Here is a 24,634-nt window from a genome sequence, read left to right as displayed (position 1 = left end):
AAAATTCTCGTAATCGGTGACCTTTTGTATGATTGGAACCGATGCAACAGTAGATAGCAATGATAAATGCTTTTATGTTATGTTAATAAAACTTGTAGTGTCTGGTATTATATTCACGATTGTTTAAGTTAAAATACATTGAAAAAAACTAAAAAATTAAAAAATCAATAATTTATAAAAATCAATTTTTAAGAAAAATATTACCACGCCACAGTAACAACCACTCTTTAGAGATAACCGAGGATCCCAAATATAAACTTGGCTTTCAAAGAACTTTTAGAACTTCGGAAAAATCTTATCACTTTCTCTACTGACACGCAGAGAAAGAAAGCCCGGGAACATCTTTCAAGGTTCAAAGTTTCAAACACCAGCCTACTAACGGTCCTCTGCAAACCCTTTCATAGCACTCGCTACTCAGTCTTGTCTGGTTTCCAGAGAACGATTGTTTCACGTCAGTATTTTAACCTAATTAAAAATTCATCAAGGTATTGGTTTGCTGAAAGTTTATATCGCCTTCGATTCAACCTTATGATTTAAAACAGAAACTTCACTAATGTTGAGTTTCTTAAGATAATTTATAATTACATGCCTCAGAATATGGCCAAAAAGATGGGAAATTTTAGATAAGGAAAAACTGAGAGGCTAAAGATGATCCGGAAGAGAATGTTATGGATGGCTGTATGTGCAAAGATGTTGGCTCTCAGCAACAGAACCATGTTTCGGCATAGGCGGTGAGGACTCGTTAGGATTCGTGCTTTTACCAGCAGGAGGCAGGCACCTCTTGGAGAAAAATGTAGAAATGTTATGCTTCATTCCTCTGCTCTTTTCTGCTCATTTCAAAGGAGGAGGTGGGGGTGGTTTAGCAATACATTGTTCTAGAACATGATTAACTAGTTGATGATGTGAACGAATACATACCTGGCGAGCTTCTAATGCCAAAACCATCCAAAACTTCTTTCTTGACCTGCATTATAAAAGCAGTAATTAGAACCTCGACTCAACTTTCTAGGGAGGCTGGATGCATAGGTTCTTTCCTCAGTTAATTACTACTACTTTTATTGGATGATCTATTAAATCCAACCTTGCCCAGTAGTTATAACCTTGTAAATCTTGCACATGAAAGTTCTATAATTTCTAGGAATTTCAAACCCTTGACTTGTTCTCCCATTACCGTAAAAACAAGAGCTATTCTAAATGCACAAGCTTTCAGCAGTTTTGACTTGAAACCTAAATTTAAGGGCATCATGAACCCACCAAACTAAAAGGAACCAACTAAAGCCAAAACAGGTATGAATTTATTGATCAGATGAACCAAAATGAATTGGGTTTATGCTGAACTAAGGTCATCTTAAACAAGCAAGGATTTATCCACCAAAAAAATAAACATACTAAAATATTTATGTAAATAATTTCATTAATCAAACAGCTTTTATCAATCATCAAAACTTCATTGGTTAGACTTGAATATTTCCTTAACATGTAAATCCTCAATATGGGAATGATAAAATTTCAGAAAGCCACTAACCTGCCAACGATTATCCACAAAATCTGATATCTCACGAACTTTGTTTCTTAATTGCAACTTTGAGACAGTGGGGAATTTCTGTTGCAGTGATTCAACCACTTTATTCATACTTTGCGAGCATGACTGAATAACAGACACCTGAAAATTCATCGAGATTACAGCGAGCAACAAATCATGGGCTGCAGTCGTAACATAATCTACGGCAAACTATAAACATGCCAGGATTCTCATTAGTGCATGCTGCCAGTAAAACATGTCAAATGCACAACTTACAACTATAGGCATATCCGAGTCTTGTAAAGTTATCACAGTTGGGATGCGTGTAGCACTGGCCTTTGCATTTAACAAGCAAGCATCTTGATTTTCAGATGATACATCCAAGAACATCTCCATTTGTGGTCCTCCAGGGAATGCTCGCATGCTAAGTGCTTGCAAACACATTTTTTCCACTTTAGAAATGTCACCCAGGTCATCAGCCACTAACATCGCATCCTTCTCATGCATTATATTCAATACAATCATGGGATGATTTTTCCGAAGGGCATTATCAGTTAAACTGTTCAGACATTTCTGCTGTTTCAGCAACATACAGAACTCCTCGCTCTCCAAGTCTTGCTTGCAACTAGGCGAGCTTCTGGAATCCTCGACTGAAGGATCAGCATCCATTCTGTGAGGTTGTACTCCCTGCATTTACAGGGCAATTAAAGTTTTTAAAATAAACATTTTGATTGGTTATAATGAAAGTTTATTGTTTTTGGTTCTCCAAGCAGCTTCTAGATGTGTTGAGACATGTTTTACTTGCTTTGAAAACCTCAAAACTACATAGCAAGGACACAGATAGTTATGCACGGGTCAGTGCCATAAATGCAAAGTAGCATTAAATGCACTTAAGGAGAGGGAAGGAATTGTTAATATTGACCATTAAACATCCAGTATAATGGGTCATTTACGCATTTATGGATTTGTGGGCCATCAATCCCAGATCTGATGGGAGCACCAGAGGCAGTCCAGAGAAAGGAATGCATATCTCAGTTATTTTCTTTGTTGTCACCAACTCAGACTTACAAATGCATCCGACAACTATAAGACAAGTACAGCAAGGTCTAACTCCAGAATTGCCCCGGGAACTCATCTATTACCTCATTTTCTGAGAGATACCCATCAGGTACAAAAAAACCATCTTCACTCTCTTCTTCATCATCAACTTTTGAATATTCTTCCTCTAAACTTTCTTCTCCATCATCCTTATCACAATCCGAGAGGCTTTCACCAGGATCCTCCTATAGAACAACAACAACATCAGAACATCATAGTTTCAGTTCCAGTTTTTATTTGAGAATAGAAAACTTAGTACCTCTTCCCATTCTTCATCACTGTCAACATCATAATCTAAGTCTGGATCCCTCCTTAATGGATGGCGTGGTCCAACAGCATGACTGAAGAGGTGAAATTACAGCCAATTAACATACAACCAAATGCAGCCCAAGTCACCCAGAAATACATCAAGGGTGAGGATTGACAAGAAAATGACACTAAACCTACAATTTTACATTAACTAGTGAATTAGCACGAGTTCATGATTGGTATGGACCTAAACCTTGCAGACAAGACTAAGAAGCCAGAAAAAACACAAACATAGCATTGAATTCCCAACTCTCACACTAAGCACACTTAAATATCAGTCTTAATAGCGCAGATGCACTTAAGCAGAAAGGTAGAGCCTAGGCACAAATAGCAAAGCATGAATATACCCAAACAAGGTAAACAAGCAGTTTAAAATGCAAGATCTAACTTCAAGAACTCTACAAGATGCGGACAAGAAGACCTGAAGAAAAAATAAAATAGCTATTGCTTTAGGCAATTAGCTCAAAGGTTAGAGCAGTTGCTAATGACAAGGCACCAGATATAGGGTATGTGGTTTTTACTGGAAAATGGGAGGGGTGGGGGGCAGAGCCTTTAGCATCTGGAGCTTCCAAAAACATCATGCTTTACACCCTTAAACTTCAATTCATCAAACAAGATTCCTTTTTCTTTAAAAGATAAACCATTTTTCCCTTGAATCTTTAAACTTAAGCACATTAAGGCATTTTGTACAGCAATGAGCAGTGCTATAATAAACATATCAAACATTAGGAGCGGAAATTAATGTGTTTATTCCACTCACAAACACTGGAATTGCTGAATTAACCGATGATGAACTACATCTTGACAAGTAAAAATGAATAATTACAAAGAAAAACTTTCTAGAAAACTAAGCATAATGGCCTAAACATAAATGCCAGAGAAGACACATTAAATAATGCAATTATGTCAGCATTTCCAGTTGAAATTACTACTCTCCCTAAACCCATCTGCCTCTTTATTGAGGCCTAACATGAATGCCAGAGAAGACACGTTAAATAATGTAATTATGTCAGCATTTCCAGTAGAAATTACTACACTCCCTAAACCCATCTGCCTCTTTATTAAGTAGCATTATACAATCCTAGGAAAGAGAGGTTACCTTGTCTTAGGCCAGATACCATAAAAAGCAGGTCTATGGCTCTTATCAAACTGCAACAATTGCTTCCTCCGATTACATTTTCTAACAATTATGCACGATATGTCATCAGAAGTTTGATCTCCCCATCCACTATCGAGCTTCTCTACAGTTGAATCATCATCATGAGTTGGGTCCCTGATAGCAGTTAGCTTAAGCTCCTTAAACAGTCCAGTCTTAGGCTTCCTACGGATACTCCAATGCTGTTCTCCATTGGAACGGATAGAGCAACCCAAATGATACCAGGAAGACAAGTGTGACCTGCAAAATGAATAAGTGAGACCAGTCATCACATAATCATCTGGCCAGGAAGGTTAAGTCACTGTAGGCAAAAAGACAAGGAGGTGAAGGGGACAGACTGGGGAATGCAAAACCTACTTGAGAATGTCATCACTTGTAATGTTATCATTTAACAAAGGAGCACAGTCCATTAACTGAGTAACTGCTTCATCCATCCTTTTACTCTTTTTGCTTGAGGAATCAGAAGTGGTTGCTATAGTTAAATTCTGGTCATTCTGACATGGGGAACTACTTTTGCTTCTTTTTAGAAAGCGTTCCATCATTGAAGCTTGCTTCTGTACAGCAACTCGCCTTTTCAACTCAGCTTCTTCCTTCTCCTTGCGCCGCTGTTCCTTCTCAACTTCCTCTTGCTGCCTTTTCAGTTGTCTCTTCATTTCAAACTCTTCCCTTTCACGACGCCGTTCATCTTTTTCTGCCTCCTCCTGCAGTCGTTTTTGCTCTTTTTCCTGAAACAAATTAAATGAATAATATAAATACAACAAACTGCAAAAATGTTTCAAAGCTTAGCAAAAAAAAATGCTCAAGCATAACTTAATGACCCAAGCAACATTGTTCCTGTTGCTCCAGAGGCAGAGAAAGCATACAGTAGCAGTTTGTACAGGGAAAAAAAAAAGAGAGGAGAGAGAGAGGCTTGAACATACAGTTTGTCTCTTTTCCTTTTGAAATTCAAGGTCCATCCTTTTTTTCTCCTTTTCCTCTTCTCGTTTATTTTTCTCCAATTGCTTGATGATCAATTTTTCTTCTCTTTTTACTTGCTTTTCAGCCCTGCAATGACATTTCAATATTTAATAAAAAGAAAAATATTATTTAAAGTGCAGACAAAATAGAGTCTGTTACTATACATACATCTCTGTTCCATTCTTCTGTAACATGCCATCTACTAACAAACGAATGTCTGCCTCTCTTAAAACTTTGCCAAGCTTCCCTGATGATTTTTTTAAATCACTTTTGTAATTTTCATCAGTCTCTGACTTCTGTAATGCAGTTATCATCGCTGAAAAATGAGCCAAGAGTCAGTAATGACATTATAACCTCAAGAAAGTACATAGCTTTATATCATCACTGAAATGAACCATCCAGTACAGTTGATAGGCAGCATGTCCAACAGCAATTTTCACTTATCATTCAATTCTGCATGCTTATTTTTTAACTCTGGTAACAAAGACAATAGATGAGAAAAGCAATATCTGTTCAGACTCCAGGAGCACTAAAGCACATTTGTTTCATCCAGCTAGACCTTATCTACACTAAAGATAATCGCAGATTCATAAAACTCAAAGTATGGCAGCAGTCCAAGCATTTTTAGTCACAGCTATTGCACAGAGAAATGGAAGCATTATCCATTGACCCAGCTCTAAATAGGTCATTCTGTTAGACATGTACAGTTAAACCAACAAAAAGTTCAATTATCAATCAAGTGATGGAAAAGAATAAACCGGATGCCTCTCATGCTTTTACAGTTAATTACAAACAAACTCAAAGCAGCTACAAAAACTTAATTATACATATATTACCAAAAACAGCAGTAATCCTCTCATGGATCTTTGCTCGGCACGTGCGCCTGATTTTCAATGCACCACGGACAGATTTCGGCATTAGCTTTAAATCTCGTGTCTACAAACAACATGCACACGAATCAAATGGCTAAGCACGAGTAACGAGATAAAGCACAAGCAATAAACACATGAATTGCTAAAATGGACACAAAATAATCAAGATCTTTTTTAGAAAATTAAACGCGCCCATAGACGAAAAACAAAAGGAAAATAAAACGAAAAAAAATACCTCCCAGCACCAAAGACAACTTTGGGTCTCATCCTCCAAAACATCAGCATCTACATTAGGCACACCATATGTTATTCTTTGACCAACAAACAACACAGCACTTTTCACCACTGCAACAGTCAAATTCCCACTCTTTTTCACTAACTTCCCATGTATTTCCTCTACCAGTTTCGAAAACGACATGTCACTCTCTTCCATTAACAGACCCACCATCCCATTCACATTGATACACTCACTTCCACCCAAATCTACACCAAACCCAAAACCCATTTTCTGATTCATCGTTTCTTTGTAATACCCAAATAGCCCTTCCATTTCTCTCTTCAATTCCTCAATCTGGACTTCTTTCTGCTCACCTGTTAAGTTCACGAGTTGCTGTTGTTGTGTTGGTGTTAAAGTTGCTCGCTTCCTCTTCAGGGTCTTCTTTGGTTGATCTTGGCCGCTCGGTTTTGACTCATCTTCACAGTCGATTGCCATCTTGACCACTTCCGCCATTGCCTTCACTCAAATCGAAACCCTAATTTAACAGAAAAGGGGTTTTTTTTTACTCGGAAGAAAGGAAAATACAGCGGTGCTTGCTTGTGATCTGTGGTTTTCTTCTTTGATGTGCTTCTCGGACAACGAGCCTCGATTAGATATCTCTCTCTTTTTATCTCTTTTGGCTATTTTGTTTCTCTCTCTTGTTTTTTTTTCTCTCGGATTTTGATTTTTTTATTCATTTATGTTAAAGTAAATGGAGATCCATGAGTGAAAAATCATGTTTTTTCCCGCCAATGGAAACAGCAGTTTGTATTTTTGGCTCCAAAAAAAGGCCAAGCAGAAAGTAAGGCTCCATTTGGCGCCTCTCTTTTCGGATTTGCCGGGTGGCTTTGTAAGAAAAGGCCCAGTCAGGTCTATGAGCCCAGATCTTTAAAATACTTGTCCTGTGAGGCTTGAGCCCAAATCAAATCTGCAGCTCACCTTAATTTAATTCTTTATTTTTGGACAGCCTCGGGCCTCATTTTAAACCTTTCTATAAAGTGAATTGAAGAGAAAAGCTAAAACATAAATATTATAAAGTTTCTTTTATTGGTGATTGTTTTAAAATTTTTTTTTATTTAAAAATATATTAAAATAATTTTTTTATTTTTTTAATTATTTTTTATATCAGCACATCAAAATAATATAAAAATATATTTTTAGTAAAAACAAAATTTAAAATTTAAAGGAACGACCGTATTCACAAACATCTTTTAAATATATACATGTTTACCGTGGTTTATAAAGTAAATTGATAGTTTTATTTTTAAAAACAATAACTATAAACTGTTTTTTAAGAGATAAAATATTTTTTTATTCATGTGTATCATTTTAGAGTTATTGTGGGGCAATTCAATCTTTTTACCAAATTTTTTTTTTTACAGTAAAATAATTCTCTTTTAAAATAAATAATCATTATGTCGTTGTCTAGGTTCTTTTTCAGCTCTTCGTATATAATTTTGTTTTGATATGGTATAGTGACTATATGACTCTTTATTCAATTTTATCAAAAGATTGGGTTGAGAGATTAAATCATTGTTTTTAAAAGGGTTTTTTTTTTTTAATGATTTTTGTGTCACACGGGCAACATGGTGTTTTTTTTTAAAGAAAAAAAAAATTGCTAATAAGTGTATCGAACTACGGTGGTAAATAATATTTACCCCACCACGCCATTCGATTTATCTCGATCTTCAATGCATTGTTGATATCTTTTCTCTCACCCTCTCTCTCTTTCTTTATTGAGATCAATGTTCTTTATTGAGATAGATTTGCAGACAAAAACTTAATTTAAACACCTTTAGGATGGCCATAGATTCGTTAATAGAAAAGGATGGAAATACATGGTCTCAATTAAGATAATAAAACTGCATGTAACCTCTCTTTCCCTCTTGTTCTAATAATTATTAGTGAATTCGTATAAAACTCGCTCGCCCTGAAGATCATCCGCACGGAAATCGCTTTTTTCGTAATCCCAGAAGAAATTCTTGAAGACATGATGGCAACGGCGTTTGGATCGATATCATTATGGTCAAGAACATGTCCTCTTTCATGCACAGCGATAGATTCCGGGTCCACCTGATTAGGTCCTGAATCCTCACTCCAGTTTTCATCTGCATCGAAAGGAGCCCTGCATTCCTAGTTGGCGGGGTAGCATGAGCAAAGGTCCGTCGAGGACCATCAAGGGGGTTATGTATACATCATCGTTATGGTCTCCACGACGGAATCCAATTACAATATCTGCCGGAGAGCTGCCCGTTACTACCTGGATCAAGAAAATTTGGTGGGAAGCTAAAATTAACAACAAATAAGGAACACAGAAAAAATTATGTTGGGCATTGAGAACACGTTAACAGATCCAACCCAATGATATACTTGTAGACCCAAAAGCTATTAAGCTGAACACCAACCTTTACTCATGACTCGGGGCATGATATGTGAAGTTCATGAATGTTTTGATGTCTCTGAACAATTTTTCCATCGCGCTTATAAACTATAACCAGAGGACTTGCCTCGCCACTCATAGTCTTTTAGAAGCTCGTCTGTTAAGGTGCTGTTATTTGATGAGGTGGGCTTAGTATCTTAATTAGGAAGCAGCCGAGGTTCGAACAATTTTCTACCACACAGAATGTGTTTGATGTGTTTTTCTTGTCGAAAGCAAGGCTTTTTATAGCTGGGGTGTTTGATGAAATGGGACCAAGTTGAACTGAAAGATCTCCATCTTGCATGGGAGCTGAAATTGATATCCTGCTTGAAAATTCTTCTCAATCAATTGGGTTGTGCTGCGATCAGAGGCAACGCTACACTTATTTCTCTATTATCGACTTTTCTGGACTCTATCAAGGACATTCTTTTGATCACTGCTACCGGAAAACTGGTTCATTTAGGTCTGGAGTTTAATTTCTTCCAAGAATATATAGACGTTCACTGCAAAGTCTTTAGTTTACTCTATGCGGTTCACTCCGTTTCTTAACAAATTTGCCATCGTATTTTGGCCCTCTCGGAGTCTTGACAGGATTAATTGATCTTCTTGTCACTATGTATAATTTTGTATCTGAAAAATCAAAATGTCCAAAGGTTTCCTTTCCTCCTAATCTGATGAATGATTATAGACCAAGATGTAAAAGAAATTAACAGCGGGTACTGTAAATAGCCAATAAGTGTTGAAGCAAGTATTGAAGTCAAATGTATCGAAATTCCATTTTTTTTTGGAAAAGAAGAGGAAATAGTGGATGTACAAGGGAAAAAGAAAACAGATAGTGAAGTAGGGAATCAAGCCGCATGCAGCAACAATTCGTAGTTTCATACATGTAAGGATGAGATGGCAATTTAAGGACAGGGGGGGCTATCTTCCGAATGCAGTCGATATCTTAGGTCTCATTTTGAAAGTTAAAAAAAAAAAAAAGAATCACTTACAACAACAATAATATCATATTTTATTGATACCTTGAGGTGATTAGGTGTTTTTTGCTACAAGTAGGCAGGAATATAATAGGGGAAGCTAGATGATAGGACTGTATCCGCAGCAATACCATATTTATGGACTTGTTTTCAGTGCTTTTCCAAGGTGGGAATATTTAAAGGGATATCTTCCTGTTATCGCCTCCTACCACCGGAGCCACTCTCCCTCTGGCAGTTGAAATAAACAGCAGCCACCGGCGATCCAAGATTGTAGACCTCAGCAAAGTCTCTGGTGTTGAAGTTCTGGCGCCACCCAGGGGCATACACAGTTTGCCTGCCCAGTTGCCGAAACAAGACGAAAACAAACCGATGAATCCCCATCGTCGGCCTCGGGCTCTCATAGCACACAGTTTCATGGCCTTCGCAAAATGTCGATATAATTGTTAGTTCTGATGCAAACAAGCAAGAACATGTCTAAAAAATCAAGATTTCTCTGTCATGCATGAGGTGTTTCAGGACCAGCGTATGCATGTGTGGAGGTTTTATCATTTTCCTAATTCACAAAGACAGTTCACCAATCAGAACACATAATTGATATGGCCACGTTAAAACAACAAAAAGCAAGCAAATTATTTTATTCCCTCAAACGTCATATCTCGTAGAGTAGTAGTGGGAATATATTACCTTTCGAGATTGAGAGCACTCTCATCATTTGAGTCTTTAAAAAAATCATAAAAAATATTTTTCATTAATATATCACTTTATATATATATATATATATATATATTATATATATATATATATAAATGGCATGCTTAATTCTTGTTTAACCCGTTAGTACATAAAAGTTAAACTAAAAAGCACCCCGTTGATTAAAAAAAAAACATCTCATGGGATGGTGTTGATAAGATAAAAGAGACCGGAGAAAAGGAATATCTTTTCAATTCCCCTCCTTGATTGCCTATTATCGAATCCCAAGTTTCTTAAATTGGATTTTTCAATTCCAAGTTGCTAAAAAAACAACCAATAAACCCCACAACAAAAATTAATTATTATTGGAAATTTCTTGCACTATAGAAATCTAGCGGCTGTCTAAGACTTTTTTTATACTGTTAATGGAAATTATTTGAGATTTGATTACTCAAAAACTATATTACAGAAATGATTTTTTTTCCTTTCAAATGCTGTTTTTTTATTATTATTATTTAAACGCTATTTAGAAATTAATTTTTTTGCACGTATAGCTAAAAACAACGACATAAAACGGCTTTGGTGGAGAAGAACCCCTGGACAGCTAAATTTCGATCCAATCATATGCCAGCAAAACAGCCATGATTGATTTTTTCCTATAATCAGAATATCCACTGAAATAGAATCATGACGAGAAATCATATTTCGAAGGATAACGCTGTCCCGGCAACCAATATATATATATGCTTTATAAATAAAACCAGAGCATCACATAAATATATGTAACCCAGAGGTTGTATACTAGATAGCTTCTTTGAATAAAAGAGGTTCGAGTCTCAATAACTCAATTTCACTCTACTTATTATTATATCATAGGAATTCAAGGGTTATATGACGGGAAAAAAACAAACAAACAAACTAGCATAATTCCTAGACTAAGTAGGAATGTAGACAAGTATACAAGTAACATTACAAGGTTCCTAAATCCTAATGGAATTCTTGAGTCTTTTAAGAAAATATTAATGTAAATATACTCACCAAAGCTTGCCCCCGTTGTTGCTGGAATATCAGTCACCAACCTGCGAGTTCATGTGACAGGAAATTCATATCAGCTGAAGCTCAAATAAACAGAGCATATTCGACTTGTGGTATCATGCATTGGATATATATGCAAGACAAGGTTTTGTTTCTACTTTCTATTATATTTGTTTTCTACACACGACAATATATAACTAACTAAACTGGGCTGATCATCAGTTTGGACAATTAGAATTTCGTTCAATATCGATCACACTACTTGCATATTATATTATATGGAGTAGAAAATTGTGTGGACCCCTCATTGTTTATGATGTTTAATTTGTTTTGTCATGATATTTCTAATAATGTGATGATGTTGTTATTGAAGTTTTGATTTGATTTTAATTTTTTATTTTTTTAACTAAATATTTGATAGAGTGATTTTATGATTTAAAAGAGTCATAATAACACTTACAACTCTTGAATTATAGACGTAGTATGTAACTCATTAAACTACAAATTATCTTATTTTACTAACTATTATTTTATATAAAAGAAATTTACTATGCTAGAATCTCAAAAAGAAAGTCTGGATATGGGTACCCAATATCATCGTACGTGACTAAATGTACGATCTGCTCCCTGTTTGGTTGACCCACTGAGCAATAAAGGAATGAAAAAAACAAAGAAATGATAGAGAGAGAGAACAACGAAAGGAACATGCTGCCAATCAGACGAGAAAACAGAAACAGAGAGGATCATAGAAACTCTTCCCTTGCTTTCACAGTACGTACTGTACTTAGTGACCAATCCAGACCAACAATTCTACCAGCTGTGATTAATGTAGATAGATTGTAGATAATTAATTAATTATATATATATATAGAGAGAGAGAGAGCCACGTAAATCTACGTACATATGCAGTTATTAGTTTTTATAGAGCACTCAACTCAGTAGTTTAACTCATAATTAAAAAGTAAGTATAGCAATAATTAAAGCCTATTATTGATCTTTTAACCCTGCATATATCACATATTTACGCTAGATCCATCATAACTCCAAGATTGAAATAGAGTGTTGAGAGAGAGAGGAGGCATTTTGCCAATATTAATTTACCAATGCAAATATTCTCTGAGGCTGGGGTCACTTGGGCTGGGTGCATCGGGGTCCACCATAACCTGCGATGGAAGTGACATTCACTTTGTAAGATTGTCAACTAATCTAGAGAATAAAAACATGCACGTTTGGCTGCAGTAAATACTGCACTCAATGAAGTCACCGGAAAACATAAGAAATAGATAAACGGAAGAGTGCTACTCAGAGGAGGAGGAGGAGGAGGAGGCTGCAGAGACGTACCAGAGTGTAGAAGGTCCTTAGATCTTCCCCGCCAATATCAACCCTAGGCTGGTTGGCAACCTGAGAGGGTTTGAGCTCGCAACCATTGTTGACCTCTCTGGAGTTGTAGGTGACCCTGAGGGGGATAGACTTTGTGAAGGGGTCCAGCACGTCCCCTATAACACGGCCAACGCTCAGAGGATCTCTATCCCTCGACATTTTTTCACAGTAAATCCACTCGTAAGCAGGTAGTCTCTGAGTCGTGCAAATGAATGTAGATTAATTAATTTCTTATGGAAGAAGATACGTCGGGTATTTATAGCATCAATTTTTCACTGCTCTGCTATGAACAGAATATACCTTGCTTTATTTTTTTCTTTTATTTTGTCGATTCCTAAATCATGTTTTGGTGATATATCTTCGTCCCGTATTAGCTCAAACACCATTGCATTCGGATAGTCCGAATGGAATAAAATAAGTGGCGCGCGGCAAACCTTTTTATTTTTTTTTTAAATTAAAAAAACCCATTTAATTTCTTCTTTCACTTTGTTTTGAAAGGGCCAGATTCATTTATCCTCTTACCCTCCTCTTGGTTCCTAGGACGGTTAAAGCAAGATTGGAATTCCAAGATGACCATTATACATACAGTTGTAAACATATCCAACATCTATACAATATAACCAGTCAGATCATGGAATATATCATTGTCTCGGAATATTTACGAAAAAAAAGTTTTTTTTGATAAATTATAATAAGAGTAAGATTAAATATTTTTACACTTGATAATATCCTAACACCGTAAATTAATAGTACTACACTAATGCCCGTTTTATATATACACACACACACACACATGTTAAGTGAATAAAAATTATATCTTCATTTTTTTAAAAAAAAAAAACATCATTGAGAGTCTTTAATAGCTCAATAAATATATTTTAAAAAGGTGGGAGTTTTGAGCTCACTCAGTTGAAGTCAAACTACTATATATCTTAGAGGAAACAAGTCATTAATTGAGGTTTGGTATGATTATATATAATTTATATGAACTTGAATCTTGCAGATTCATAAGCATGATTAATAAAGTGCTGTTTGGTACGATTATATATAATTTTTGTGTTATATGAGCAGAGAAGAAAGAAATGAAAAGTGTTTAATTTGCCCAGCTGTGCATGTGTTATATATATACATAAAAACTATTATAAATTTATATATAAAATTAAGAAAAAATGGTTTTCAATTTTCAGTTTTTTATTTCTATTTGCAAGATATTACATTTCTATTTTATTATATTGCTGGGGTTGCGAAATATAACTAAAATTATATAATTCAAAGTTTTAGGACTTAGAACGTGAAATTTCTCAAACTTTAACCTTATGGCGGAACCACATACGAACCAGTCACAAACCATGTCTTGTCGTGGTCACTTTGGTCTTTGTTTATTTGATAATGCAATTCTATTTTATTATATTTTTTTAATAAAAAAAATAAGATTTAGTTATATATACACACGAAACCTCACTCGTCTGATTACACTTTCTTTTTCATACAAGAACCCAATCTCACCTAAAAAATTATAGACCGTTCAAAATAACACAGAAAATTATATGAAATACCTCAGTTTTTCAGTGACAGAGAAACATTTTCGTTTGCCTTTTGAAATTTCTCTTGACATCGATCTAAGTTAGCAATTCGCCTAAATCAATGCCCTCCAAATCCATCCTCATTGTAAAAAATATCATCCAGACTTGAAAGTTTAAATTATTGTCTGATTAAAGTTCAAAAAATAGGTTTATATAAACTCTAATAAGTACTAATCAGATTATTTAAACTTAAAATTTGTATAAATTCATCATTATTATGCCAACAAAATCTAATTTAACTAGAAGAACGAGAGTGGTAACATCTTAACTCATAATTCAACGTTAAATAATTATTTTAATTTAAAAATTTAAATTATTGGGTGATGCTCTAAAAACTGTTTTGTATTTATTTTTAAAATTGCCATCAATTGCTTCCTAAATAACACGCATGATATCGTCACAGCACCTCGCAGCACGAACAAAAATCACAATCCACAAGTGGTTACACCAAAATAGAAACCTTCCAATTGATCATGAATTATTGGGTCAAATTGCTAAAGTTTTATTGGCCAAGAGGGATATTCCAGAAACAAGGACTAATTGAATATATAATTAATGACATCACCACAAATGAGCTCGCTTGTTTGGGAATCGGTAAATCTCGCATGGCCGATACCGGCCACTGGTCATCATAGTGGTGCGGTGGCCAGTATGATTCCCAACCGTTATACTATTTTATTTAATGGTATTTTTCTCTGTTAAGAAAAAAAAACTAGTTGAGGAGCATCTGGATAGTTTATTTTTCTATTAAATATATATTCGGTATTGTGATGTAAATTTTTTGTTTATATTTATCGACAAAACCAGTCAATCTTTGTTAAGCGAGAGATTTGTTATATTTATCGACATATCCATAGTAGTAATTAAACAGTAAACGGTAAAGCGATGATGTGATGTCTAATTTTGGAATCAGATCGGGTTCTGATTCTAGATGAACAGATAAAAAGAGTTTAGTCTTTCTTTGCTTTTCAAAAAAGAAAAAAACCTTTCTTTGCTTTCACCAAGTGATGATACGCTAGCTCCTTCTTCAGGCACGACTACATCAGAAACAGAGCAGAGGCGGTGAAGTAGCTGTCAAGTCTTCTCGAGGATTGCATCATACACAGGAACCTGTACGATGCCGGCACCTCCCCCAAAAACGTATTGTATCTGTTCAAATCTCGCATGAAAGAGATTCTCCGCAATCCATATCGTTCCAAATAATTTGAGAGTCCTTTTCTCTGTTCAGCAGCAGAAAGAGGAAAAGAAAGAGAGAGTTCCCATCGTCACGATCCGGGATCGGGATTTTTCTTTCGAGGAGTGTCGAGTTCAAACTATACAGAAGGACGGGAACGGGAACCTAGAGCTTGAATGATGTAACTTTTCTTTCTTAATCTGCCGAGCTGTTGATATCAGTCCTCTGTCAATGTTGACTGGATGGTTTTCCATATCCCCATTCTTTGAATTTGGGTGTTCCGCAATCGCCATCCTTCTAATCCAAGAAGACGAATTGTTTTCGCTTATTTAAAATCTTTTTCTTTTTTCCGGACAAATTCAATTCAATCAGAAAATGTTTGTCTCTTGAGCGAGCAGAGACGCAGGATTCAATTTGGCTGCAAGGGTCCAGAATGATTTGTTTTCTTTCTTTTTGTTTTTTTTTAAACCTGCATGATTTGTTTGCATCAGAAGACCTAATTTATGAGAGCTCGAAAGAAACAAGATGCTGGCGCTCGCGATAAAGAGAGACGTGACTCGCTCGCTCGAAAATGAAACAGCCGAGGACAGTTGACTCGACCTCCCTCGGATGTTTCAGGCCACAGCACCCAGGGCGGAGGGACCCAGTCATAAAGCATGGGCCCAGTCTTCGGAAATCAATAGGTGAATTTGATTGGCTGCTTTTTCTTTGTCAACTTTCACTCGGTTTTTCCTCCTTGATGGGAAACAAGGATACGATTATGATGCGGACTGGCAAAGAACTATCCTAAAATGGAAATAAATTTGTTTGGCCGGCGATTCATGCAGGTCACTACTTCCCATCTCACTAAAGTAGCCACGAACTTTCTCTACCATCTTCTTCCCCACCTTTCGCCAAACACGTTAGCTCCACGCAATCATGAAAATTCTAAATGGTTAGATCAGCCTCATCAGCTATCTTTTTCCATGGCTACCTTTCATAATAATTAAGCTAAAATTCATTTCTTAGAACATCTTAAAATGGCGGAAACAAGCAGCAGCTGGAAACTTCCCGTTACTAGCTTTTAAAGTGTGTTGGGAAATGTAATTGTAATCGTATTTTTAAAAAAATTAATTTTTTTTAAATATTTTAAATCGTTTTAATAAACTGATCTCAAAAATAATTTTTTAAAAATAAAAAAATATCATTTTAATTTATTTCAACATGAAAAACACTTTAAAAAATAACTACATTCCCAATCAGACTCTAATAGCCAGGTGTAAAAAGGTCTTTTCCTTTCTTATTATTTTTTTTTTATAAATGAAAAGCAGGTATAAGAAAGTCTTTTCATCCTTTCTTTTCTTACAATCTTCCTTTTCTCACAAATGTAAATGAAAGGATGAAAAGACTTTTTTACACCCGGTTTAGGAGGGAAAATGCCCGTGGAAAAGACTTCTTGGAGTTTCTATGGGATATTGTAACAATGTGCAAATTTAGAAGAAAAGTTTGTGACAATATAAAAAGAAAAATTAAAGGAGAACGATGGAGAAAATTTGTCTACTCGTTATCTTAGTTAGCAATATAATTTAGGGATGCTATACTACTAGTTATTTTTGAAAATATTATATATATATATATATATATATATATATATTAAAACAATATATTTTTTAATTATTTTTAAAATATATTTTTAATATTGTAACATCAAAACGATCAAAATACGTAAAATAAATTATTTTTAAACAAAAAAATTCAAATTTTATTGAGACTTGCACCGCAACCCAGACACTCTTAATTAGAGGAGTATTTTGTAATTTTTCAAAAACAAAAAAGAAATCCTGATCTATATTTGGTAGAGGACTCGAGCAAGATTGTCAAAAACATATTTTTGACACGCTGCAAAAAATACAATGTAAACTAGGATTGTAAAATCGTTAAATTATAAAATCGTAAGTAATTTTTTTTTTCATTTATAATTCAAACACATTAGAATACATAGTTTAATTAAAAATTTATGCATAGTTTAAGTAACTTAAAAACACAATATAATTATTCATGTACATAGATTTTCATCCCATGAAAAGAATATGGGGATGCAGAGACCTTAATGGTCAAAGACTCAAAATGAAAGAAATTTAAGAATGGCATGTTATAATGTATACAACTGTACATTTTCATCATACAAAAACAGACTAACAGAGTAGCCAAATTGTTGACTTAGCACAGTTTCTCTCTATCCCACATTTTCGTCCAGCTAGCACAACAATTAACACAATTATCCAAGTATTTTACAATTAAAAAGTCTTGTACAATGAAACTAAAATTGATAGTAAAAAGAAGGTAGATTTTGCTATTTTTCCCACTTTTTGTCATCAACCAAACGGAGAAATAAAACTAAGAAAAACAATATTTTCTTAACCCTTGTGTACATTTTCCATAATTTATCAGCGACCAGATAAAGAAATAACATGGAAATAATCCAGACTTTATAAGCCCATCTACAAAAATTTCAGTTCCAAGAAATACAACATTAAAGAAACCATTTTGAAACCAGAGTTGAATACCCGAAAAAAAAACAAAATGATAACAACAAAACGAAGCAAAAAAGAATAATATTTGCATGTAATTGAGGTCCATGAATCAGATTAGAATTAAGAAAAGCACCTGTAAGCGAAGTGGGCAGATCTCAAAGACTTTGTTTGTTGAAATCACAGATGGGTCTCCCTCTATCTTCCTTTTTCTTTCTACAGAGGACTTCATAACAAAAGGGATTAAGATGGGGGAATTGTAAGATGAGGAAATTGAAAAGCATAGATGTTTTCTTGAATGAAAAGGAGAAGTTAAAGGAGAGAAAAAGAGTTGATGAAATCACAGATGGGTCTCCCTCTATCTTCTTTTTTCTTTCTACAGAATACTACAAAACAAAAGGGATTAAGATGGGGAAATTGTAAGATGAGGAAATTGAAAAGCATAGATGTTTTCTTGAATGAAAAAGAGAAGTTAAAGGAGAGAATACGAGTGAAGAAGACAGCTAGTAAATCACCAGAATGAAATTAGTCATAGAAACAAGACAAGGAAATCACACTTAATGATTTCACTTTCACATCCAAGAAAATGTAAACTCGGTATTACAATCGCGAATTTACCGATTTTCAACTCATGATTTCATTCAGTTTTATCAGTTTTGGAGTTTTAAAGCGATTTCCACGATAACACGATAAGTATATGTTAATTTTACAAATTAACTCGTAATTTTAACGACCATGGCCTGGCCTGGAGAGGGGATGGGGGAGTAAGTGAAGAGTTGATTAAATTCTTAACCCCATTTCTTATTGTTTGGTGCCAAAAGAGAAAGCGTATTGATTATTATGGAGAATAATATATAACTGTAAAAGGTGGGGTAAAACATTGCCACTTGAAATTAGAGTAAACCCCCCTTAAAATTTTGGATGCTGCTCCCACCCTAACAGCGTGACGCCATACTCCACTTTTACCAAAATTTATTATTTACACTTTAATATTAAACTTATACAATGTTTTTATCTCTTTTTTCTAGCAACTGATCATAATTTAGTTCATCTTAGATGATATTATGATTATAATATATTAGGATCTACTGTTGGCTATAATTTTTTTTTTTCGAATTCCACCAAGCATGCTTGATATTTTATCTTTCAATATTTGTTGCAGTAATCTTAATACTTCATTTTCAAATCCTATTTTCATAACGTATTCCTTTCAAACTTTTTTCTTATATCAAAGGTAGAAACACGCTGGTAATCCCCAAAAATTACAAAATTAACAATCCAACACACAATCTGAATCTTTTCAAAACATCCCCTAAAATCTTGTAACAACTACTAAGAAAATTAGCAATTCGAAGCTCATACCCTTTTTTTCGTCTGAACAGAGAAGAAATAAATTCAGACCCTCTTTTTATCGATTATCTTTTTAACTACAACCCGATTTTGTAATTCAAACTCAACTCTCCCTCCTCATGTTTCTCTTTGATTTTAAATCATATGAAAATGAAAAATACTTACTATTAATAGTTAAGTTAGGTGTACAGAAATACTTGGGTACTCAGATTACTGTTGATAAAAAAATACCTGGTCCGGAGACCGCAACTTGAAGCTTGGACGGAGACCGCGACTTGAAGCTTTGATGGTGGTGGCTGAAGGGCGTTGGGCGGTGCTTGGGGGTGCTTGGTAGCTGATGGGCGTCGGGCGGTGCCTGGGGGTGCTTGGTGGCTGATGACGAGGATTGTGGAGCGGGAGGTGAATTAGAAGAAGGACGGGAGGAGGCGGTGTGTTTTGCTTTTGTACTGGGCAAGTTAATTAGTTTGAAGTGTTGTAATATCTATATTTTATAAATATCTGTAGTTTAGTCCCTATACTTAGTCATAGGTCAAACTAAATCCCTGTAAATTCGTTCTTCATTGAGAATTGAATAATGATTTTTTATAAGCGTACAGAAAACCGAATAGCCGAATTTTTAATTTGGCTTGATGAAGAAAATAGAAATTTAATTCAAAAAAAGAAGTAATAATTCAATTTCAACTTGGCTTGTTTTTTCTATCAGTCATGAGTACGGTCCACTCCTATCCTAAATTAATGTGTCCATTGATATCCACAATAAAAACAGGGCGATGAAGAAATGAGAACGGATATCTATATATTAAAGAACTCTAAAACGTGTGGGGAAAGTACTGTAGTTTCCTCATGTCTTTTAATTATACTTGTATATATAATAATAATTATTATTATAATTATATTATTATATTATAATATATATTATTTTTTGTTCTCATTTTTTTTTCCTGTATTTGTTTTGGTTTTTTATGCCTTTGTGGGTTTTTTTTGGCTTCTTTCTTAAATTTTTTTCCTTTTATTTTTTTTGTTTAATTTAGTTTGTTAATTGATCCCGAGTTTGACGGGTTAACCTGGTTTGACGGGCTAACTGGATATTTTTTTTTTTTTTTGTTTTTTCCTTTTTAATTATTTTTTTTCATTTAGTTTAGTTTGTTAATGTTAAATTTCTTTCTATTTAATTATCAGACTTTCATGACACGTATTCCAAGCTTGACAAGTTAACCCAGTTAATTATGGGTTAACCCGTCAATTTTTTTTTCTATTTAGTTATTAAACTTTTATGACGCGAATCTAATGTTTGACGGGTTATCCTGGTTTGAAAGGTTAATAAGAACTCTAAAACGTGTAGCTTTTTCACTGTAGCTAAAGCTTCTTTTTTTTTTTTTTTTTCTATGACATTTTTTTTTTGGTTTTTTTTATAGCAGTTTTTCCTTTTTTTTTTCTTTTTCTTTTTTTTTTAATGTTTTTTTCACTATAGCAGCTTTTTTTTCTTTTTTTTTTATATATTTTTTTTAACACGTGGGTTTTTCACTGTAGCAGCTTTTTTTTTCCTCGCTTTTGTTTCTTCTGTTTTTTACATATAATGTATAACTATGCACATAGTAAAACACTTGACTTTTTTTTTCCATTTTGCCCATGGTTTTTTGTTTTGCTTTTTTCTTTGTGTTTTTTTTTCTTTTCATGAATTTTTTTTGTTTAATTTAGTTTGTTAATGTGAAAAAAAAATTTAAATTTAGTTATCATACTTTTATTACACGAATCTCGATTATTTTTATATATTAAGCTGGTTGAGAACTTAGCTTTGTAGTTTTTTTTTTTAAAAAAAAAAAAAACACTATGGATTACTATAGTGTTTCCCTTATATGATTTTTGTTTGGCTGCAGTGTTTTCCCCACATGTTTATTTTTTAAATTATCTTTGTTAAATTTATTTTTTTAATATTGAGTTGGTTGAGAATTTAGCTTTAGCTTTAGCTTTCCCCACGTTTTTTCATTATAATTATTATTATATTGTATTATATTATATGACTTTTTTTTCTTTTTTTTTTCTTTTTAATTTTTTTAATGAATTTTTTTTGTTTGATTTAATTTGTTAATGTTAATTTTTTTTATTTAGTTATCATATTTTCATGATACGAATCTCGGGTTTGATGGATGAACCTGATTTGACGAGTTATTTTTTTCATTTGGTTTAGTTTGTTAAAGTTAATTTTCTTTCTGTTTAATTATCAGAATTTCATGACACGTATCCTGGACTTGATGGGTTAACTTGGTTTGATGGGTTAACTCGGTTAATTCTAGGTAAACCCGTCATTTTTTTTTCCTATTTAGTTATCAAACTTTCATAACGCAAGTCCTAGGTTTTACGAGGTAACCTGGTTTAAAGGGTTAACCCAATTAATTCAATTTTTTTTTCTTTTTCTTCATTAGTTTTTTCCTTTCTGTTGATTTTTTTTCTTTGTTTTTTTAATTAATCTATTTAATTATCATACTTTATGACACGACCTTATAGCCAGATCCACATCCAATATTTTTGGGTCCGGTGTTACAGTCAGGCTCACCTTAAACTTGGGTCATGCAAGTTTAATTTTATTATTAATATTATAAATATCACTCTTAGGTCAGGCGTTGCAGCCAAGCCCAAAATTCTTGGGTACGTATAACTTTGCAGAAAAACCCAAGATTTTTTAAATTTTTATTTTTTTAAATATTTTTTATATAAAAAAAATTACCTGGGCATCGCGCGGGTATCAAAGCTAGTAGCCGATGAAAACGCGTGAATTAAAAGGCTAAAAAGCTTCAAATGTAAGCTTCACAGTGATGCAAATCAAGGGAAAAAGATATTTTTTTAATAATTTATATTATCTAGTCCATCATAATTAAAGATGATACAAAAATAATTATATTATTTTATATATTATTATCAAACACAACTATATATATATTTTTTACAATTTTAAAATATCTAAGTTTGTTTTTATTTTTAAATAAAATAAGCAACTTTCATTTCAATAAACATCACTTTTTCATAATTCTTGAAGTGAAAACTAATATACTTTTGACATGGTCTTATAAATTCGTTGTAAAACAGTTAGCGGCTGAATTTTAAAATATTCCTTTGATATTTTAAGATATTTTATTTTAAAACGAGATTATAAAAGTTGGAAAAATACAGGGGCCAAGACCCTTCTTAAAAACAAAGACATGGCAAGCTTGTCGTGTCCTCTTTTTTTTTGCCCAACAACTCCTCTCATGCGGTCCTCAACTAGACTACCCGTTAGTAAAACATAAATAAAACGGTGCGTATAACAGAAAACACATCTGCATTTTACAATTGGGTCACAACAGGGGAAAAACAAGCAACATCGCTGAGGAGCAAGTTATTTTTAAAAAAAATTTAAATTTAAATTTTATTTATTTTATTATTTTAAATTAATAATTTTTCAATACATTAATTTCAAAAATAATTTTAAAAACAATAAAAAAATATTATTTTAATACATTTATAAATAAAAAATATTTTATAAAATAATCACAACTAAAAAATTAAAATTTTATAATATTAATAAAAACATCACAAATAATATTTTTATATCATTTATATCCGCGCGGCATTGCTCTGTCAGCTCTTCTTCTCGAATTGAGACCTAGATAGTTTCAGGAAAAACTAACGAGCTCACTTCGGCTATGGTGGGTTCCCTTAACCAAGCCACCGTCTATGAGTCTCTTGCTCCTCGAGACTGGTGCCTTATCCCATGAGGACACAAGAGACACCCTTGAGCAGAAACTGGATGTTTCTTGCTCATTATCAGGCTTTCCCCAGCTGAAATAAAATTGGATTGACGCTCCGCGAGAAGGGCCTCCCATTCTCTAGCCTGAAAGATGAAATCATCAAGCACAGATGAAGCTTGCAAGTTTTGAAAACTGCGAAGCAGCTAGTGAGATACATCCAGAACAAGAAAAAGTTATGAAGTCTTCGAGAAAAAGCAGACATCCGCTTGACCTCAATACACCTCCGTGGCAACCTCTCCCTTTCCTGGTAGTTTCGCACATACCTGCAAGACAATCTTAGAAATGGGAAAAAGCAAGCATCCAGTCCCACTGTCAAAAACCATGTGCTTCAGTTCAGCAACGTGTCTCTGCTTCTTCTAACATCAGAGCACAGCTACTTGATCGGTTGCTTGGGCCATTTAAAGAAAAAAATTATACAGCAACAATGAGGCGTTTAACTGATTCGTCTGATAATATCGTCAAGACATTGCAAGGGACATGCATGTTCCAAAGCTGACTGGCCCAATAGAGCTTCAAAACTGACATGATTTCCTCTATGGAGCCTAGATGGGAAAACCCAAATCAAGATTTATCTGCTCTGGGACTTGCTACTTTCTTACCAGAAAAAAAGATTCCTTGTCTACAATCATTTACAGTTCATCATTAGAAATGTATTGCTCAATTCTGGAACACGAAAGTTATCGTGCATTCCGTGTTATCAAAATAGAAAGAGGACTAAAACAACGTAGCAGAAAGTTTATTGCAGCAATTTCGTCACATGACATTGCTGGGCAGCACTGTGTTTCAGGAGCACAAAACCTCTGTTTTTTTTTTTATTATATCTGGAGGGAATTTTTTTTATTGCACTCTGCCAAACATCAACAAAAGAGCACACTTGCATACAACAGGGGAAGGGAGGGATGGGGCAGAGGACAATACTCGACCATTTCTCTTTTTTTAAAAAATAATCACATTAATAGCTCATTGGACAAGGTCAACAGTACGAATGAAGTGTTTGGAAACACGGTTCAACCTACATTCCTATAAAGTTTGAAAGTTTTTTTATTAAAATTAAGTGCGGTTTATATTTTTTAAATCGTTTTGATATTCTGATGTCAAAAATAATTTTTAAAAAATGAAAAAATATCATTGATATATATTTTGACACAAAAAATTATTTAAAAAGCAACCACTACTAAACTGACACGCAAGAGACAGCATCATCACCCGTCTGCATCCGCCGCTTCTTTTTTCACCTACAATTTCATTAAAAAAGACAATACACGCAACTTGAGCATAGCAATCTTTTCAATTGTCTTATAAAAAGGTACGAAAAGGGATCTTATTGTGCCTGAAGATTGAAAAGATTAAAATACAGAACTATCCATTTAAGCATGCTGATTAACTTCAAGACAACCTAAAGCAACGGTTGTTAACCACTGTTTCCAATAGCTTAACAGCAAAATCTTTTAAAGTTTGGGACTTTTTAACAGGGAACATAAACTAGAAATGACAGGACAGGACATTATCTTAACGTAGGACCATTATTTGTGCATCCCTGAAATCTGCACATGATGTCGAA

At 34.1% G+C, this 24,634-nt stretch overlaps 2 protein-coding genes across 4 annotated transcripts; both read right to left on the bottom strand.

The window, feature by feature from the left end:
- Positions 1–484: 484 nt before the first annotated feature.
- On the bottom strand, positions 485–6,874 carry LOC118055792 (chromatin assembly factor 1 subunit FAS1). The gene is made up of 12 exons (XM_035067788.2): positions 6,150–6,874; positions 5,879–5,978; positions 5,211–5,358; positions 5,006–5,129; positions 4,443–4,810; positions 4,029–4,325; positions 2,880–2,961; positions 2,665–2,805; positions 1,799–2,209; positions 1,526–1,663; positions 919–964; positions 485–827 (listed from the first exon to the last, which is right to left on the bottom strand). Exons 1-12 carry the CDS (start codon positions 6,642–6,644, stop codon positions 667–669), a joined length of 2,511 nt encoding a protein of 836 aa, XP_034923679.1. The 5' UTR covers positions 6,645–6,874; the 3' UTR covers positions 485–666.
- Positions 6,875–9,577: 2,703 nt separating this feature from the next.
- Positions 9,578–19,804, bottom strand: LOC118055815 (protein VERNALIZATION 3). 3 transcript variants are annotated; one of them, XM_073411166.1, is made up of 6 exons: positions 19,520–19,803; positions 18,075–18,164; positions 12,633–12,866; positions 12,393–12,454; positions 11,295–11,335; positions 9,578–9,985 (listed from the first exon to the last, which is right to left on the bottom strand). In XM_073411166.1, exons 3-6 carry the CDS (start codon positions 12,828–12,830, stop codon positions 9,762–9,764), a joined length of 525 nt encoding a protein of 174 aa, XP_073267267.1. In that variant the 5' UTR covers positions 12,831–12,866; positions 18,075–18,164; positions 19,520–19,803; the 3' UTR covers positions 9,578–9,761. The 3 variants fall into 3 exon arrangements, with proteins under 3 accessions (XP_073267267.1, XP_073267266.1, XP_034923709.1); XM_073411165.1 differs by having other exon boundaries at positions 18,075–18,324; positions 19,520–19,793; XM_035067818.2 differs by lacking the exon at positions 18,075–18,164 and having other exon boundaries at positions 19,520–19,804.
- Between the last annotated feature and the right edge of the window lie 4,830 nt (positions 19,805–24,634).

Source organism: Populus alba, chromosome 8 (genome assembly GCF_005239225.2).
Source record: "Populus alba chromosome 8, ASM523922v2, whole genome shotgun sequence".
In the NCBI taxonomy this organism is placed as follows: Eukaryota; Viridiplantae; Streptophyta; class Magnoliopsida; order Malpighiales; family Salicaceae; genus Populus; species Populus alba.
This window is presented reverse-complemented; position numbering and strand designations above follow the sequence as displayed.